The 13,965-nt window shown below is 36.1% G+C and overlaps 1 protein-coding gene across 1 annotated transcript; it reads right to left on the bottom strand.

Annotated features, from left to right (window-relative positions):
• Positions 1-2,842: 2,842 nt before the first annotated feature.
• Positions 2,843-4,944, bottom strand: Idgf5 (Imaginal disc growth factor 5). Its single transcript, XM_014229710.3, has 3 exons — positions 4,764-4,944; positions 3,625-4,182; positions 2,843-3,535 (listed from the first exon to the last, which is right to left on the bottom strand). Exons 1-3 carry the CDS (start codon positions 4,861-4,863, stop codon positions 2,895-2,897), a joined length of 1,299 nt encoding a protein of 432 aa, XP_014085185.2. The 5' UTR covers positions 4,864-4,944; the 3' UTR covers positions 2,843-2,894.
• Positions 4,945-13,965: the final 9,021 nt, after the last annotated feature.

Raw genomic sequence — 13,965 nt, forward strand, 5'->3', positions numbered from 1 at the left:
ACTCACCAGTCTAAAATGAAACCAAGCAGATTTTTAACACCTTATAAGTGTATTTGAGAACAGAAAACTGAACGGACAAGCTTATTGCTATTTTCTGTTGGCGAACATCGGTTTTTACACAATTCTGCTAAATGACAGCGTATATGTTCAAAAATGGTGAATTCCCCACTCGCTGTTTTTCAGCTCTGTGAGCATTTCACACATTACCGCATACAAAATTCGATTTACACCTTTTCGTTCTTTCACGTGCTCTGTTCCCATTGTGGTAAGTTCTTTGGCTTCTCATTGTTGTAAGTTCGCTGGAGTAATTTTATTTTCGAAGTTTTGATTTCGCGATGTTTTCTCATATGAAAAATAACATTTAGAACGTTAAAAAAGCTCTCTTAAAATTTGCGCCTGTTTTCGCAAGCTTGTATAACAGTTTTTACTACATTGGAATTATTTCAAACAACGGAAATGAAATAAAAATTTTCGAAATATAAATTCGAAACATTTCCGGTTCTGTACACTCTCAATAGTAAAATTTTTAACACCAGATGGCGCGCTGAAAAGTTGTTAATCTCCCAAGCCACGTTAGAGGGCGCTGTAAGGAAACATGTGTTCATGACCAGTACACGACAGATAGCGCTAAATTCACTGTCAGGGTTTGTGTAGTAGCTATTTATTAACATTTTCTACTCACGTCAGCTGGCGCTATATAGAAAGCTCTGTTATCCACAAATCCACTACGGATGGCGCTAAGATATCGGCGCAAAATTTATGTAAAAGCTATGATTAGTAAATTAGTAAGTTTTATTTGATGTAGTTATAGTTGAAATTGATAATAAAGTTGACGTGTAGTCTTTAGCAACAATTTATTCTGGCCATTTCACTTAGGACAGCACTGGTGGCATATTATTGACGTCAAATGAGCACAAACCAAAATCTGGATGGCAAAAATTTGAGCAACATTGCTCGTGTCGGGTGCAGTCCTCCATCGAAATGTTGGGGATGCAAACTGTAGAGACCTTGAAAAAGTAAAAAATTAGGAAAAATCAAATTTTAAACTGCAGAAAACATCAGGTGATTCAAAAATTCTTTATATACATGTATATATATATAAAAAAATTGTGCATAAAATTGTATATAAAATACTAGAAATATTGCGTTAAAAAAACGGAACGTAAAACCTAACGACCAATAGGTTTCAAATCCCGACATCAAGTATTATTGTTGTTTTTTATATCCTCTTATTATACCCTAAACAGGGTATATTAAGTTTGTTACAAAGTTTTTAACACCCAAACGACGCAGACCCTATTTAGCATATATATAAGTGATCGGCATGACAAGCTGATATGATTTAGTAATGTCCGTCTGTCTGTATATTTGTATATACGCGAGTTTTTGAAATATCGCTCTGAAATGTTGCACACCTCCTTTTCTCGCCAAGAAGCTGCTGATTAGTCGGAACCGCCGATATCGGACAACTATAGCATATAGCTGCCATACAAACAGACCGAACCAACTCCAGTGCTTGTATGGAAAATTTTCTTATATCAAAAGGTATCGTCACAAAATTTAGCATAGATTTTTATCTCAGACATGGCTACAATCTCTGTGGAAATTGTTCAGATCGAACCACTATAGCATTTGACAAATTACATAAAATTACTTACAGCGAATATTGTACCGAAAATAATTAAAAGAAATAATTTCAAAGATGATTCAGTTATAATACCCATGTTTAATTTTCACCACAGAAAAGTTGAATGCTTGCAGCTAAATTACCACAAACGTACTGTGAATGAAGCTAGTAAACTAACTAGCGCTTATTTGATATTTGCCTCTGTAAAAACATACCAAAAAGGACGAGCAGATTATTTGACACGAAATATTCATTTACATAACACGTACATTATATAAATATGTACACAGATAGTTGTATATAAGCACAGTAGCGTGTACAGAAGGGTTAAATTGAGAGACATGCAGTTTAAAATTCTTACTATAGCCAGGCCTCATTTTCATATAAAGCTTAGTACAGGGCCGCCGACACTACATCGTAGATCTCTGGAATGAATTTCTCACGACTCACTTGACATTGATATTGTGTTCTCTAACTTCTCTTTTCAGTGAACTCTCCAATTTTGCTTTTTTCTTTCCAAAAAATCCTATCAAGCTTGAAAATAATTCTTGTACCGCTTTAGAAGGTAAAATCGAAGTGACAGTTTGCCAAAATCGGTTATCAACACGACTTTGCATTTAATTTTCATTTAAATTTCTGCATTTTCGTCAGTCGTCAGTCAGTAATTGCAGTAAGGCACAAAATTTGATCCTACCACAAGCGAAAGGATAGCTACGACCATGGATTAGAATATGTACTCGTAAGCCTAAATACATATTTACGGTATATGTACGAGCAAAAGATTTTCTGTTTAACATGCAATGATGCATGCAACATTCTGAACGTAAATTAAGAGCTGAAACCTTATGGTCGGAGGATAACGGTCGTATATTTGGCTTTTTAAATGCCCTAGCAAAATGAGGTCAGAAGAGACAACGAATCTGGAGATCTGGATGGTCAGCAGTGGTCAGCGATTTATTACATCAGAGATCTACTTTCGCTAGGGTCGCTACGTATGAGTTGACTATATTCCAATGACTACGTATGAGTTGACTATATTCATTCAACCTTGTATCTAGAAAATATATATGAAATATATGTATATAAACTATATTTTCTTAATTCAGCGTAGAAGTATATTTTTCAAAGCGTCTTTATCATAGATACACGCTAAGTGTTTTGACATTGCTCCCCAAGGGTTGGCTCTTATTGAAAACTTAACACACCATTATAGTCTCTAGTTTTTACACTCTCATTTTAATACTATTTAATTAACAAAGAATTACATTTACAATTTAAATTTAATGCTTCTCAGTATCGGGTATTTATCACCGGCACAATGGCCGCGAAAATCGTCCAGCGACAAATCGAACAAAGCAACGCCACCCAAACCCTTTGCGAATACATAGCTTGCCTTAGTTGCTGCAGTGCTGGGTTCCTCATAGCTTATCCACAGGCCATTGTGTGCATTCTTGTCGGCTGCACGATAAGCATAGCTGCCATAACGTTGTCTTGGATCGCCAACTTTGCGTAAGAGCGCATCTTCGCCGCCCAATTCTTTATCAGCCTGTAGTTTTTCACAAATTTCGGGCCAACTCATTAAACCAGGTTGGCGTAACTGTTTGCCGGCAGCACCTCTACCGAGTGTTTTTTCAATCGGCGGATAACCGGTAATACCCGACTTACATGACATAGTCCAAGTAAGACCATAAGCTGGTACACCAATATTTATTTTATTACTGGATGCTGAGTTATTGAGCCAATACTGTACTTGGTAGTCAATATTGTGGGTGGGATCGCGTTCAAACATTTCATATATGGGCGCACTATGATCAGCGACTTTAGGATCGCGATCTGGTGTTTGGAAGTCATAGCTACCAAGATTGACGAAATCCACATTGCCGATAATCGCTGGGACATCAATGAAAACTGCAAAATATATTTAAAAAAAAAAATAATAATAAAATAGTGTACTAATGCAATAAATTTTTTGGCACGGTGTTATAGGAAAAACCTACGTTTAGGGTCCACATGCGGCAGCATGGTTAATGTCAAGATAAGTCCATCAAACTTTAAAGCGTCTGTCAACTCTCGCACCAACGTGGTGAACTGTTGTTTGTGCTCGGCAGCGTTTTCATCGACAAGTTTCGGTGAAAAGAACCAACCTTTGAATTTTCTCCAGCCTCGTCTAATTATATGTTCGACTATTTTTGGCTTGTTTTTAGGGAACTGCCATGCCAAGTCCAAGCCATCAAAATCGTATGTTTTCAAATGCGCTATGGCGCTGTTAATAAACGCGTTTCGATGTGCCTGATTCTCCAGCACGCTGAGATATGAACTGCTTGGTGTTTCCTCAAACAAATCACGATCTCCACCAACCGAGAGCAGTATTAAAAGCTCCGGATGGTTGCGTCGCAAGTTGGTGATATTACGGTAATGATTTAGTGTTATGTCCAAATTTTTGTGCAGCGGCTTTAATTGATAAGTTTCTGGATCAATAGCGGCGTAACCGTAAACGAGATAATTACAAAATTGCAAAGCTGGTTCCAAATCTTGTAGTGTTAATTTTGCTGGACCTGATGAAGTTAGTTTAATGCATTTTATTAGTAAATTTATACTATTTCTGCTTTTTTTTAAAATTATTATAGAACATTCAAAACACGAATGCAAACGTAAAAGTTGCTTGTTTGCGCGAAGAAATATTGACAATAAGTGGTTAGTATATGCATATGTGCATAGTGCGCTGATAACCTTAGAACATATATATGATTTCCTGTATGGTAAGTGCATTGATATAGCTAATGAGGCATATAATACAATAAGTTGCACTCTTGACGTAATACGTGACGGTGTTGCCTTCAAGATCTGTAGGAAGTTTAGTTCGGATTCCACACTGATTTGGAGTTCAGGCTTTCGATGCTTCCTTTTCGTGAAAAAACGCATTCTATATTCTATTCTGATGTGAATCAGTCCAATTGTTCGAGTACGAAATGACAAATTTTTATGTTAGAAACTAAACCATATTTTACGATTTTCGATTTTTATTTTGCACACATATTTAACTATATATATACTTATAACATATATATATATATATATATATATATACATCTCACATAATTGCGAAATGATCACAATCACTTCCATGTCAACTAACCTTCTCTAAATTGACTCGCTGAGTCATAATAGCAGACCATTTTGGCTGCTTCTATTGACCCAATTACCAGAGTTATTAGCAAAAATGTAACCTTTAGCATTTTGTTTTTATATATTTATTTTATTACTTTGACTTTATTAAAATGTTCTGCACAGTTCGAATGTTTAACTAAGACTAAGTTACTCTTCGAAGAACGACTTGAGATTTCATAAAACAAGCCCTGTCTTATCAGTTATTTTGATTACTCGTAAAAGTGAGTACGCAAATAAAACTGTGATCGGCATTATCAAAATAATAACAACAATAATAAATAAAAACAAAAAAAAATAAATAAAAAAATAAAATAAAAAAAAAAAAAAAATATAAAAAAAATTGCAAGCAACGAAGACCTACCTAAGTGGGGTTTAACCGAAACTTTTTATATTTACGTTTAAATATTTTCAGTTGTTTGCATTTTGCATTGAATGGAACAAATGCTAGTCAGGAGCGGCAAGAGCTAGGCTATAAGCAGAGCTAAAGAGATGCCCAACTCATCTCTGGAAATTAGAGAGAGCAATTGCTAAACGTCAAAACCAGCTGATCTCAGCCAACTGTCAAAGTTCAGTAGGTTTTGACGTTTAGCAATTGGAGAAAAAGGACGGCCAGATTGAAATACTACCAAAAAAAATGTGAACAGAGAGTTTTGTTGCCGCTGTTGAAGATCACTAACAAAAATTGTAAAACAAAAAAAATTAAAGAAAACTCGAAATTGAAATGTATGTGATGAAATCTTTTGTGATGCCATGCTTTGTAATATTAATTTTCAATTGAAGTTGATAAAAAAACATTTATTAATTGATTGATTAACACATTTATACACTTTATTAAGTATTGAAAGTTCAAAAATCAGTTGTTTTAATATATCACAAAATCACAAAAAAAGATTTAAAAAGTTTCTTCATATGTTTAATGGATACTTGTTTAATAATATTTAATTTTAGTAAATTTTGCGTATTTTAATTTAAATGCCGAAAAATTATTACTTTGTCCAAACGGCGCGCTCACACTGGAACAAGTTGGGCATCCCTTTAACCTTGCTATAAGGCGTGCGAGCCAAAACTTCAACTATTTTTCAAATAATTTTTAACCGGTCTTACAACAAGAGACCGTGCGTTCAGTTGTCCTGATGAAAAATTATTACCTCGTATCCAGTCGTGAATTCTGTGCGTTTTACGGCAATCGCTCACTTCAATTTGATGAGCTGTTGTCGGTAGCGTTCTCCATTAACGGTTTCACGCCGTTTTAGAAGCTCTCAATATAGCATGCCCTTCTGATCGCACCAAATACAGAGCATTACCTTGGCGTCGTGGATTTTTGGCTTTGCCGTTGATTTGGCTGTTTGGTCAAGTTTCACATATGATTTTTTGCGTTTAAAGATGTCTTGGATGTATTAGATCCATTTTTATCACCAGTCACAATCCGCTGCAAAACCGACTTCTTTCTGTAGCGTTGAAACAGCATTTTTGACATGCAAAATCGTCTTTCAGCGTCACTTGGCTTTCATTCAAATGGCGCTTAGGGTCCTTGCTTTTAAATGCATCTTCCGGCTTTTAAAAGTTTTGAAATGACTACTTGAGTGACAACCAAAGATTCTGCGAGCTCTGCTTGTGTTTGGCAACATTTTCCATCGTGTAATGCTTCCAGTTTCTCATCTCCCATCTGGCTCGCTGTCTTTGCGTGCCTTTCTCTGGTCAAAAATGTATATATAGACTAGGGTTTTTTTGCTTAGCCTGAGGGTCAAATTTGTAGATTATAAAAAAAAAAACAATTTTTGGAAACAGCAAATAAAATGTTTTAAGATAAAATTTGTATTTCGTAAAAAATTTTGATAAGTGTTCTAGCAGCTGTGGAGAGTCCTCTTTCTGGCCAACTAAAAGTTATCAACTTAAAAAATTTTTTTGTGGTCATTATTGGAGTTTAAAAAAAAAATCTTAAACGCCAACATGCTTTCCTTAAGCGTTAAAATAAATTTTGAGTCAAAAACTGTCAAATTCGGTCATTTTTATATAAAATGTGAAGAGTTTGTCCAAAAAAAGTTTTAACTCAAAATTTACTTGAAAAGTGTAGATGTTAAAAAATTTTTTTTTTTCTCCAAAAATTTTCTTTATTAAAATCTACAAATTTTACACTCAGGCTAAGCAAAAAAAAAAATTTCGCTCCACCCTAATATAGACTCTGATATAGCTAAGGACTATCACTGATGAAGGATTATATCGGATACCTAATTAAAGTTATATAACTGTTGTCCCGGCTTGTTTTATAGATTTTGGATAAGCTTTACGGCCATATCGAAAATGTAACTCATGGTCCTTAGCCACCAACAATGTACGAGTATAAGGTTGGAAATTACGAATGTATGTAGTAGAAAACTTCCATTCGAAGAAGTTTATAGTTTTCTCTCAACGGATTTCCTCACACACTATATACCCCACAATTTTTCCGTGCATTGCAGCCTGACACGAGCCATCGCAGACTTCCATGTCGGCAGTGATTTGAAAGAAAACTATAGCTTTATTGATATACTATAAAAACAGTGTTTATAGCAGCTATGCATGTAAGCGCTAACATTAAATGCAGCCGAAAAGCGATTGCAACAACAACAATTACTTACACGCATTTGCATTATGTATGCGAGACAGCGATTTTGCGCGCGAAACGCGGTGGAAAGGAAAAGGAATAGTAAAATGTGGGTCAGTACGATGAAGTGCAGATTTTATAAACGCAAAAAGACACAACAAACACGCTTACTATGTCAATGCATGCGCGATAGCAACAACAAAAACAAACATACACAAATATAATATATTAACTGTACTATGTACAACAACAACATTGATATATATATATATATGTGATATATATATATTAGGGTGGATCGAAAAAAAAAAAAAAAAATTTTAACATCTAGAGGCGGTCCACTCACTTTTCAAGTAAAGTTTCGAGTTAAAATTTTTATTTCGTAAAAAAATTTTGATAAGTGTTCTAGAAGCTTTGGAGAGTCCTCTTTCTAGCCAATTAAAAGTTATCAACTTTAAAAAAAAATTGGTCATTATAAGTTTTAAACGACAACATGCTTAAAACAAGCGTTAAAATAATTATTATTAATTATATTTTAAATTTGAGTCAAAAACCATTCACATTCGGTAAATTTTTATATAAATGTAAAGAGTTTAAACCAAAAATAATTTTTTTGTTCAAAAAAACCGCTTTTAGACGTTAAAAAAAGTTTTTTTTGTCCAAAAATTTTATTTTTTTATAATCTACAGATTTTATCCTCATCTAAGCAAAAAAAAAATTTTTAATTTTAAACGAAAGTACACCCCAAACTACTACTACTAACTTTATTGGATACATTTGGGAATGAATTAGTCTCCAACACACATCTTTATCATAGGTTACAATTGGGTATCAATAGGTTAGGTTACGTTCAATGGCTGATCCTCAAGATAGCGATCGCATTAGGTCCACTATATGCAGTATTTTGTAAGGCTGAATAAAGAACTCCTGTAATCTGATTTTAGCGCTGGTCAAGCTCCCGCGAAGCGCAGTGGTAAAACGCACGATTCTACCTGTGTTGATATAAAAAAGAGCTAGCTAATCGTACTCAATGTCTAATACGAAAGCTAAGGTTGAGTTCAGGAGTTGAAGGACGTGAAGCACTTGAAACCCTCTCCATTCATTAAGCGTTACTCCTTATGCATTTACTCGACGGTGATCTGCACTACGCTCATTTAGAGTATAGTTGAAGATAGATTAGTTGAATTTTTGTTTATAGTTCTCTTTGATACTAAAATAAACGAGACATTGCCCTTTTGAATGATTATTTTTTTTTTTGTGGGCCTTCGGTTGCAAAAGGGTGCAGTTAGTCTTTTTATAAGAAATGTTTCATATAAAAAACACAAAAACGACATTAGTGACATGTTGCTTGGCGACTAATCGTGGACTCGTCTTGGGCTTGTGTAAATTTTTGCTTGATGTATTTAGAAGTATGTAAGTCCATACAATTATTTGTATATGAGGTTATTTAATTCGTACCTGTGCTGTTAACAATAGAACGGTCTGAAGGAAGCGACCAGCTTCGATTAATAGAAGAGTAATTGACTTCCATCGGGACACCGCCAATACATCGATAGTGACTCGCCAGAAGCTCAGAGAGCTTGCTTGCGAGGTCTTTATGCATCCACCTTATTGTCTCGAACTAATTGATTACTAGCTTTAGGTACTTGCCGTGATTTAACTGTAAATGAAAATTCAGCAAATACTGTGTTTAAAGAGTTGTGATATCTCTATCTGCTATCATGCGAAACTCTCTCATTTGTAGCACCGCAATCATTGGCCTTTTTATTATACTCTCGCAACCTGTTGCTACAGAGTATAATAGTTTTGTTCACCTAACGGTTGTTTGTATCACCTAAAATTAATCGAGTTAGATATAGGGTTATATATATATGAATGATCAGGATGAAGAGACGAGTTGAAATCCGGGTGACTGTCTGTCCGTCCGTCCGTGCAAGCTCTAACTTGAGTAAAAATTGAGATATCTTTATGAAACTTGGTAGACATATTTCTTGGTACCGTGAGACGGTTGGTATTGCAGATGGGCGTAATCGGACCACTGCCACGCCCACAAAACGCCGTTAATCAAAAACAAATAACTTGCCATAACTAAGCTCCGCAATAAGATACAAGACTGCTATTTGGTACACAGGATCACATTACGGAGAGGCATCTGCAGTTAAAACTTGTTTTTTTAAAGTGGGCGTGGTCCCGCCTCTAATAGGTTTAATGTGCATATCTCCTAAACCGCTAATGCTATAATAACAAAATTCACTAGAAGCAAATGTTTTTAGCACTTCTATTGACGGTGTGAAAATAGTTGAAATCGGGTGGCAACTCCGCCCATTCCCCATATAACGGTACTGTTAAAAACTACTAAAAGCGCGATAAATCAAGCACTAAACACGCCAGAGACATTAAATTTTATCTCTGAGATGGTATAAATTGGCTTTATAGGAACCGCGTTCAAAATTAGACAGTGGGCGTGGCATAGCCCACTTTTAGGTGAAAACCCATATCTTGAGATCTGCTCAACCGATTTCAACCAAATTCGGTGCATAACGTTCTTTTCATGTTTCTATGTCGTAGTGCGAAAATGGGCGAAATCGGACTACAATCACGCTTACTTCCCATGTAACACCATTTTCAATGCCATCTGATTCTTTCACTTTCCACTATGCAAATCAGGTAACAATGATTATATCGGGGTAAAACTTTGCGTGAATAATGCAATTAAAGTATGCCACCCTGCGGCCAAAAATTGTCTAAATCGAACCAAAACTGTTCAAACCCCTAAGTACTAAATATGTGGACCCCAGTGCCTATAGTTGACCTTCTACCGAAAATATCAGTCAATCCACAAAGAAATCTCAAACGAGTATACCATTTGACTTTGCGAGAGTATAAAATGTTCGGTTACATCCGAACTTAGCCCTTCCTTACTTGTTTTATATGAAACCTTTTGTCAACGTACGTCATATCGAAAGTTCTGAAAGTGTACTTCCGGTGTGTTCTGAGGCTTTCTTCTTTGTATGTATGTAATTTTGACAGCTGACAATTACCGCTTCTCAAGTTCTCATTGGTATTGGCAAAGTGTTGAAGAGGAACTGTAGAACTGAAATCCCTTTATGAGAGATTGAACTGATTTATAGAAAATATAAAAGGAAACTGTAACGACTTTACGAATATAGAACCGTATATAACATACATCTTCATATACAAATCAGTAGGTCGTGAGAAATGACAAGAAATACGGCAAATGAGCAGGAAAGGAAATTCATATACTTTATTACGAATGTTCAACATTTCAGCAGTCTACGCTTGTGATACGAAGTAATTGCGGCAACTACTCATTGATTATTCGCATGTGCAAATTTTGACTGCATTCAGCAACAAGTGGATATAGTCGTTAACGGTCGTGCTAGAGTTGAATGACCCGACAATAAATCGGCAGCCAAAATGTCTAACTGCTTGACGCGTTCTGCAGATGAGCTTGCCGTTGTAATTATGAATATGTATATGCAGACAAGTCGGTAGACCACTAATCACATGCTTGTCAACAGAAGATCTGATTAATTTAAGACCAAGATTGAATAAACTGAATGAGAAAGGCATAGCAGTTAATTTATAAACTAATCATGCAAATCAAAATACACTTCCATGAGTGTTTAAGTAATTTTTAACTCTTAATAAACTCGAACTCGATGTGATCTCGGCAGTCGGAGGTGTTGATGTTGCTCAGTACAGCGTTCAAAATCGTTCCCACAATCTTTTTAGAAATGACAGTCAATCTCTTTACCTTTGGTATTTCCTCAACGTTACCTAAAAGCTACGGAAGTCACGACGGTTCTAGTATTGGTTGTTCTGTAAGCTCGATTTAAACCAAACGTCAGTTATTCTTGAACGAATTTAAAGATAATTAAAGTTAACATTTTCTCGGTAAAAATCTCAGTTAGATGAAAGGCGTAATAAAAAATATTAACTTTTTTGCATATTTATACTGTGACCTAGTTATAGCGAAGGACTTCAACAAGTTTGGATCAACTTACACGATTGTATAGTCTTTGCGTCGCCCCAGGTAATTTTGGTATCGGCAAATCCAGGCAGTACCGATCTTCTCCATATTATTTTTGGTCGGTCGGTCGCGACTTCTGCTTTCCTGCGAACGCTATTCGAGCGATATACTTATAATGATGTATGTAATCTTGCTCAGCACAATTTCTGCGCTTTATTTGCGCTTCTTTAATAAATTTACTTCCAATTTTTTTTTATTTACAGCTTTAAAAAGGCGGTCCAGACGTTGCAAACCTTTATAGTCGAACAGAAAAAAATATACTCAGGCTGTACCTAGGCACACTTGTATGTATGTGTGTATGTGTTGTTGTTTTTATTGCCTTTGTAAAATGGCAAAGCAAAACCTGCGTTTGCTGCCTGGAAATAATTTTAATAATGTCTTTTCAAGAGAATAAGATGAAATGTACCAGATAATATGAAAATGGAACATTAAGCTTGTCGCTGCTCATGCCAATGCAGACTCAGTCTAATTGTAGTCGCTCTTATGGTTATATCGTTATATGTTAATAATATATATTTATGTAAATATGTATGTAGCCGTAACTAGTTATGCTACATTACTTTCCAACTCGAAGATGGTAATGCATATTTGCTAAGAGAAGACAAATTTTAACAGATAACGATTTATTATTTCCAGGGAAAAATATTGCGTGATATGTTATGAATTAATGGAAATGACCTAGCGGTTTTGGTCAAATATTATTTATGTATGCAAATTAAAAATTACAAATATACACTTACAAAGTACATAGTATGTATGTATGTACATGTATGTATGTTCTTTGGTTTGTCGTAAATACAGTTAGTTCTTAGCTGAATTATAATTGTTGACACGTGATCAGTTGTTTTAGCGGCATTATCAAGTTTCTTGGTAATTAATTTAAACAACTAACACAGCATCACAGATTCATATCTAAAGCAGTCACATTTGAAAGAAAGCGCCTACTTAATTTGCCGTAAAAAAAACGTTCGCACCATATAGCGATCGTCATCCTACGTGAGTGGTGTACCCACGAATTTCAGAAGCTGCTCTTGAAGCGAATTTTTCACCAGTAAAAGCAAACGCCATAGACAGGAACAGGTCGTAATCATTTGGCGCCTGGACCGAAGTACATATAAGGTAGTCTCAACCAGGTAGCTTCTGGCGAGTCACTATCGATGTGTGCGCCTGGCCTGGCTCTGTCCTGATGTAACTCAATTTCTCTTCTATTGCTCAAAGCTGGTCGAATGCTTCTTAGCGATTGCTTTATGCAGACGGTACAATTGTTTACAGTACAGCTCCGAACTGAAAGTTTTGATCCTAGAAGAGCGGCTCACAGTAGATAATTCCTTGCCATTTCGACCAAACAAATATCAAATCCTTCTTAACCGTCGATCCTGGCTTGGCCATCATTTGCGCCGGTTTACCGCGATTCGACCATGACCACTTTTCTATCAGCAGTAACCAACCGCTTCAGCAATGTATCGGTTTTCTTGCGATTCAGCAGTGGTTCGTAGATAGAAATTCGGTGCCGAACTCGTAAGACACCCAAACATGAGCTTCTTTTCGTTTCTAGCTGCCGGATCACTGCAGTATATTTGAAGCTGCGGCCTTTGCTATTGAGAAAGTCGCGAAGCTAGCTTCTTATGCATCAGCAGATAACTCCAGAATCAACATCTACGTCAAAAGTTAAGCAGCAATCAAGGCAGTAAACTTGGTTCGTATATCGGCCAAAAGTGTCTTGGATAGCAGGTCGGCAGTGGAGAGTGTCGCCACAAACAAGCGACTTTACTTCTACTGGGTGCCAGGTTACAAAGGTATCGCGGGCAATGAGATAGTGCAAGAGATTGCCAAGAGTGGCGTACGGCTGTCAGCCGAAAACATGATCTAGTGCACTTGTGCCGCATTGGCAAGGCTACGCTTTAAGCATTTGGGGGCGCCACTGTATGAGTCACTGGAAGAGTCTGTTGAAATTCGCGTCAAGCGCGTATTCCTAAGGATGACTACTTCTCATGGACGTCGTAACGTATCGCAAAGCACCAAAACTGGTCTATGCGTGGCTCCTTAACCTACTAGGCGAATCTACACTATAACAATTATATACTCAACAATAAAATTTACCAAATTTTAGTAACTCAATATTTTTTTTTTTTTTTTTGAAAAATGAAAAGTTTACGTTATTTCACCCCACAGATTTTAATTAACATATAATAAACACGTCTCTGTAGTGTGGGTCACGCTAGCTGGCAGTTCGGCACTTTGGCATCTCATCTCAGCTTGCCAACTCAGCAACTCCACGTTGTCATGAGATGCACAGACACATACGCGTGCATGACAGCAAAGCAACATTACAGTGATTTTAGTAGCGGTTGTTGTCAAAAATCAGTCAGCTCTTGATTTCTGTTCACATGCTCTCCATACAAGAAAATTAATCCATGTGTAAGTCTAGCTAAATATATGTTAAAATATATACTATGTATGTCATATACTATAAAAACATATTTATACTTTTTATTCACAGGCCGTTGCACTCAGTTGCAAAGATGCAACTCA

This window comes from Bactrocera oleae, chromosome 4 (genome assembly GCF_042242935.1).
Source record: "Bactrocera oleae isolate idBacOlea1 chromosome 4, idBacOlea1, whole genome shotgun sequence".
Taxonomy (NCBI): Eukaryota; Metazoa; Arthropoda; class Insecta; order Diptera; family Tephritidae; genus Bactrocera; species Bactrocera oleae.